Source organism: Triticum urartu, chromosome 3A, assembly GCF_056163025.1.
Source record: "Triticum urartu cultivar PI428250 chromosome 3A, HENAU_Tu73, whole genome shotgun sequence".
Taxonomy (NCBI): domain Eukaryota; kingdom Viridiplantae; phylum Streptophyta; class Magnoliopsida; order Poales; family Poaceae; genus Triticum; species Triticum urartu.
Window position 1 is genome coordinate 164,585,414 of NC_141875.1, and position 6,261 is coordinate 164,591,674.

A 6,261-nucleotide genomic window follows, 5' to 3' on the forward strand; every position below is an offset into this window, starting at 1 on the left:
AGGAAGAAGTAGGTCGGTGGAGCAACGAGGGGCCCATGAGGGTGGAGGGCGCGCCTAGGGGGTAGGCGCGCCCCCTGCCTCGTGGCTGTTGGGGAACGTAGTAATTTCAAAAAAAATCCTACGCACACGCAAGATCATGGTGATGCATAGCAACGAGAGGGGAGAGTGTGTCCATGTACCCTCGTAGACCGAAAGCGGAAGCGTTAGCACAACGCGGTTGATGTAGTCATATGTCTTCACGATCCGATCGATCAAGCACCGAACGCACGGCACCTCCGAGTTCTGCACACGTTCAACTTGTTGACGTCCCTCAAACTCCGATCCAGCCGAGCTTTGAGGGAGAGTTCCGTCAGCACGACAGCATGGTGATGATGATGATGTTCTACCGACACCGTGCTTCGCCTAAGCACCACTACGATATGACTGAGGTGGATTATGATGGAGGGGGCACCGCACACGGCTAAAAGATCTAAGAGATCAATTGTTGTGTCTATAGGGATCCCCCCTCCTCCGTATATAAGGGGGGGGGAGGGGGCTGGCCAAGAGGAGGAGGCGCGCCCAAGGGGGGGCAATCCTACTCCAAGTAGGTTTTGCCCCCCTTTCCTATTCCAACCAGGAGAAGGGGGAAGGAGGAGGTGGAGAGAAGGAAGGAGAAGGGGGCCGCCACCCCCTTCCCTTTCCCAATTCAGATTGGGGCAAGGGGGCCGCACGCCACCTCCTGCTGCCTGTCCTCTTCCACCACTTTGGGCCCATAAGGCCCAATAACCCGGGGGGGTTCCGGTAACCCCCCGGTACTCTGGTATATATCCAATAACCCCCGGAACCATTCCGGTGTCCGAATATAGTCGTCCAATATATCAATCTTCATGTCTCGACCATTTCGAGACTCCTCGTCATGTCCGTGATCACATACGGGACTCCGAACTACCTTCGGTACATCAAAACACATAAACTCATAATATAACCGTCATCGAACTTCAAGCGTGCGGACCCTACGGGTTCGAGAACTGTGTAGACATGACCGAGACACGTCTCTGGTCAATAACCAATAGCGGAACCTGGATGCTCATATTGGCTCCTACATATTCTACGAAGATCTTTATCGGTCAAACCGCATAACAACATATGTTTTTCCCTTTGTCATCGGTATGTTACTTGCCCGGGATTCGATCGTCAGTATCTCAACACCTAGTTCAATATCGTTACCGGCAAGTCTCTTTACTTGTTCTGTAATACATCATCCCGTAACTAACTCATTAGTTACAATGCTTGCAAGGCTTGAGTGATGTGTATTACTGAGTGGGCCCAGAGATACCTCTCCGACAATTGGAGTGACAAATCCTAATCGTGAAATACGCCAACCCAACAAGTACCCTTGGAGACACCTATAGAGCACCTTTATAATCACCCAGTTACGTTGTGACGTTTGGTAGCACACAAAGTGTTCCTCCGGTAAACGGGAGTTGCATAATCTCATAGTTACAGGAACATGTATAAGTCATGAAGAAAGCAATAGCAACAAACTAAACGATCAAGTGCTAAGCTAACGGAATGGGTCAACTCAATCACATCATTCTCCTAATGATGTGATCCCATTAATCAAATGGCAACTCTTTGTCTATGGTTAGGAAACATAACCATCTTTGATTCAACGAGCTAGTCAAGTAGAGGCATACTAGCGACACTCTGTTTTGTCTATGTATTCACACATGTATCATGTTTCCGGTTAATACAATTCTAGCATGAATAATAAACATTTATCATGATATAAGGTAATAAATAATAACTTTATTATTGCCTCTAGGGCATATTTCGTTCAGTCTCCCAGTTGCACTAGAGTCAATAATCTAGATTACACAGTAATGATCCTAACACCCATGGAGCCTTGGTGTTGATCATGTTTTGCTCGTGGAAGAGGCTTAGTCAATGGGTCTGCAACATTCAGATCCGTATGTATCTTGCAAATCTCTCTGTCTCCCTCCTGGACTTGATCCCGGATGGAGTTGAAGCGTCTCTTGATGTGCTTGGTTCTCTTGTGAAATCTGGATTCCTTTGCTAAAGCAATTGCACCAATATTGTCACAAAATATTTTCATTGGACCCGATGCACTAGGTATGACACCTAGATCGGATATGAACTCCTTCATCCTGACTTCTTCATTTGCTTCTTCCGAAGCAGCTATGTACTCCGTTTCACATGTAGATCCCACTACGACGCTTTGTTTAGAACTGCACCAACTGACAGCTCCACCGTTTAATAAAAACACGTATCCGGGTTGCGATTTAGAATCGTCCGGATCAGTGTCAAAGCTTGCATCAACATAACCATTTACAACGAGCTCTTTGTCACCTCCATAAAAGAGAAACATATCCTTCGTCCTTTTCAGGTATTTCAGGATGTTCTTGACTGCTGTCCAGTGATCCACTCCTGGATTACTTTGGTACCTCCCTGCTAAACTAATAGCAAGGCACACATCAGGTCTGGTACACAGCATTGCATACACGATAGAGCCTATGGCTGAAGCATAGGGAACATCTTTCATTTTCTCTCTATCTTCTGTAGTGGTCGGGAATTGAGTCTTACTCAACTTCACACCTTGTAACACAGGCAAGAACCCTTTCTTCGCTTGATCCATTTTGAACTTCTTCAAAACTTTGTCAAGGTATGTGCTTTGTGAAAGTCCAATTAAGTGTCTCGATCTATCTCTATAGATCGTGATGCCCAATATATAAGCAGCTTCACCAAGGTCTTTCATTGAAAAACTCCTATTCAAATGTCCTTTTATGCTATCTAGAAATTCTATATCATTTCCAATCAACAATCTGTCATCCACATATAATATCAGAAATGCTATAGAGCTCCCACTCACTTTCTTGTAAATACAGGCTTCTCCAAAAGTCTGTATAAAACCATATGCTTTGATCACACTATCAAAACGTTTATTCCAACTCCGAGAGGCTTGCACCAGTCCATAAATGGATCGCTGGAGCTTGCACACTTTGTTAGCTCCCTTTGGATCGACAAAACCTTCCGGTTGCATCATATACAACTCTTCTTACAGAAATCCATTCAGGAATGCAGTTTTGACATCCATTTGCCAAATTTCATAATCATAAAATGCAGCAATTGCTAACATGGTTCGGACAGACTTAAGCATCGCTACGGGTGAGAAAGTCTCATCGTAGTCAATCCCTTGAACTTGTCGAAAACCTTTTGCAAAAAGTCGAGCTTTATCGATAGTAACATTACCATCAGCATCAATCTTCTTCTTGAAGATCCATTTATTCTCGATGGCTTGCCGATCAATGGGCAAGTCAACCAAAGTCCACACTTTGTTCTCATACATGGATCCCATCTCAGATTTCATGGCCTCAAGCCATTTTGCGGAATCTGGGCTCACCATCGCTCCTTCATAGTTTGTAGGTTCGTCATGGTCTAGTAACATAACCTCTAGAACAGGATTACCGTACCACTCTGGTGCGGATCTCACTCTGATTGATCTACGAGGTTCAGTAGCTACTTGATCTGAAGTTTCATGATCATTATCATTAACTTCCTCACTAATTGGTGTAGGTGTCACAGGAACCAGTTTCTGTGATGAACTACTTTCCAATAAGGGAGCAGGTACAGTTATCTCATCAAGTTCTACTTTCCTCCCACTCACTTCTTTCGAGAGAAACTCCTTCTCTAGAAAGGATCCAAATTTAGCAACAAATGTTTTACCTTCAGATATGTGATAGAAGGTGTACCCAATAGTTTCCTTCGGGTATCCTATTGTAACGCCCCGAGACCGATGTGCCAGGTGTCTTCCAGTTATTCCCTGTTGTTGCCTTGTCATTTGCTTGCGTGTTGAATATTATCATGTCATCATGTGCATTGCATCTTCATGTTTTCAAAACTTGCATCCGTCCCGGTCTCCTCGTTTCGTCCGTTGTCCGTTCTGAGCCCAGACACACTTGCACGCGCCCGCGGCATGTCCGATTTATTATTTTATAAGTGGCTGGAAAATGTTCTCGGAATGAGTTGAAAGTTGACGTGTGGTCTTATTATAGTGTAGATAGACCGCCTGTCAAGTTTCATCGCATTCGGAGTTCGTTTGATAGCCAACCGTTAAACTATAGCGGCAGTATAGCCGGTCTTTTCGTCGGACGTTTTCGGTCTCCGGAAACAGTCGCCGGGCCTCCCTCTCTTCTCTTCTCTCAGCTCGAGACTGTCTACACAGCCCACCTAGTCCATCCTCCTTCCCCTCTTCGCTTCCGGAGTTGTCCGATGCAATCGCACGGTCCGAAACCTTCTCTGCTCAGTGCATCAACCCCCCTCCCGCACGCGTCCGAAAAGCTGTCCCGGACCCGACCCGGGCAGTCGCCACCGTTGTGTCCGGATCATCCCCAAACATCTGCAAAACATCTCCGTTTTGTTAATTGGTCTCCCTAACCATTTTATTCGCGACCGTCTGATTACTATCGTAGGGATGAGGTAGCCCCTAACCTAATCCACCTGATGTATACATATTGTCCAACCCTAAAATCAAGGAGAGCCGTCCCATCTTTCCCCCTCGCGCCGCCACTTTCCAAATCCTCCTTGTTTTCCTCTCCTGCCAGCTCCACCTTGCTTTCAGCGCCGCCCAACCAGATCGCAACCTCCGACCTCCCTCGTCGGCGCGCCAAGCCCCGATGACCAGTAGGTCCCCAACGCTGTCCTCCTTCCCTGCCTCCTCTGTTTTCCACTCTTGATCCCGCTCTCTCACGTCCGTGTCTCTCCCCGCCATGGACAGGTACTGCCAAGCAGGGGATTGCCGCTGGAAATGGGCTCCTCGTGCCGATCCCTTCCGCCGGCCTCCACCCCCTCATCTGCCTCCAGCCGTCCCCGTCGCCAAGAGCCGACGACGACCTCCATCTTCCTGCATCGCGCCATGTCCCGCGCCCCTGCTTCCTCCCTTCGAGCACGAGGCCCAGCGCTCAAGCCGCCGTGCTGCATCTCCGGGAACGAGCTCGACGCTGTCCTCTGCGTCGCCTGCTTGAACCCAGCGCTCGTCTTCTCGCCCGGACGGACGCCTCGCCGGACTCCTCCCGTGCCAAGCCTCACGCCGTCGACCAGCTGGAACGAGCCCAGCCGTCGAGCTCAAGCCGCCTCGCCGTTCTTGGCCTTCACACGCCTCACTGGACGCTGTTGCTGCGCCGTCGTGCTCTCGGTTCGAGTAGCCGGAGCCCGCCGTCCAGATCCGCTCCATGCTGTTGTTCCTGACCTTCTCCGCCGCCCGCTGATCTCCTGCCTCTGCATCGCGCCGCCGCCATTGCACGTCGTCTGCATCGCTGGCCTCCCTTGCTTCCTGCATCGAGCAGGAGAGAAGCGAACGCAGTCAGCGCCGCCGCTCTGGACTTCGCGCTCGCCCACTCGTCCCGCGTTGACCGCAGCCACAACGTGCGCGGGCCTCCTCTTGCAGCGCCTCAAGGCCCAGCCACCGGCCCGCTGCTAGTTTTCCCCTGCAGGCCTCCCTCTCCGTCTAAACCGGGCCAGGCCCATGGTGAGCGCCCCAGCGCCCAACAGTTTCGGCCCGTGCCTTGTTTTTTTGCCAGATCTGCGTTTTAGCTTTTTCCCAGATTTTGCTAGATTTGCAGAATAGTCCCTAGAGTTCATGCATTTAATATCTCACAAACCGTGCATCGGATTAAAATAACTTATATATGGAACTTGCTTAGAATTTTGTGTAGATTAATAATTTCGAAATTTCATCTATGTTTAAAATGCTGTTTGTTTGAATTTGCTTAAATAACTTGCTAAAATGATTTATTTCATAACTAAATAACCGTAGCTCGGAATTTAATAAACTTTATATGTAAATGGGGTAGAAAAATGCCTAGTTTAACATGGTGGCATCACTTTGCATGTTTAACAACTATAAAATTTGGTTTAGGGCAGAACAGCACCAGACCTAATATATGCATATGGGGATTTACCGGAATTGTTGTTCGTTGCTTCCGGCCTCATTTAAACTTGCCTAGATAGATAGTTGCATTATGCTTCACCTCTTGACATGTTTTAACAACATTTAATATTGTTGGGTACATAAACGAGATTGAACTAAATAACTTGAATGTGGTGTTTCGCCAATATGCAACGGAGTTGCATATTGAGCTCCACTTAATTTGTAGGATTGTTTGTGCACTTTGCCATGCCATGCACATTTAAACCGGACATGCATCATACTCGATTGTGCATCATGCCATGTTGATGTGTTGGTTGTTTACTATGTTGTTTGCT

General features: G+C 47.9%; 1 protein-coding gene across 1 annotated transcript; it reads left to right on the plus strand.

The window, feature by feature from the left end:
* Positions 1-4,912: 4,912 nt before the first annotated feature.
* LOC147979049 (uncharacterized) lies at positions 4,913-5,476 on the plus strand. The gene has a single exon (XM_087516700.1). It carries the CDS (start codon positions 4,913-4,915, stop codon positions 5,474-5,476), a length of 564 nt encoding a protein of 187 aa, XP_087372826.1.
* Positions 5,477-6,261: the final 785 nt, after the last annotated feature.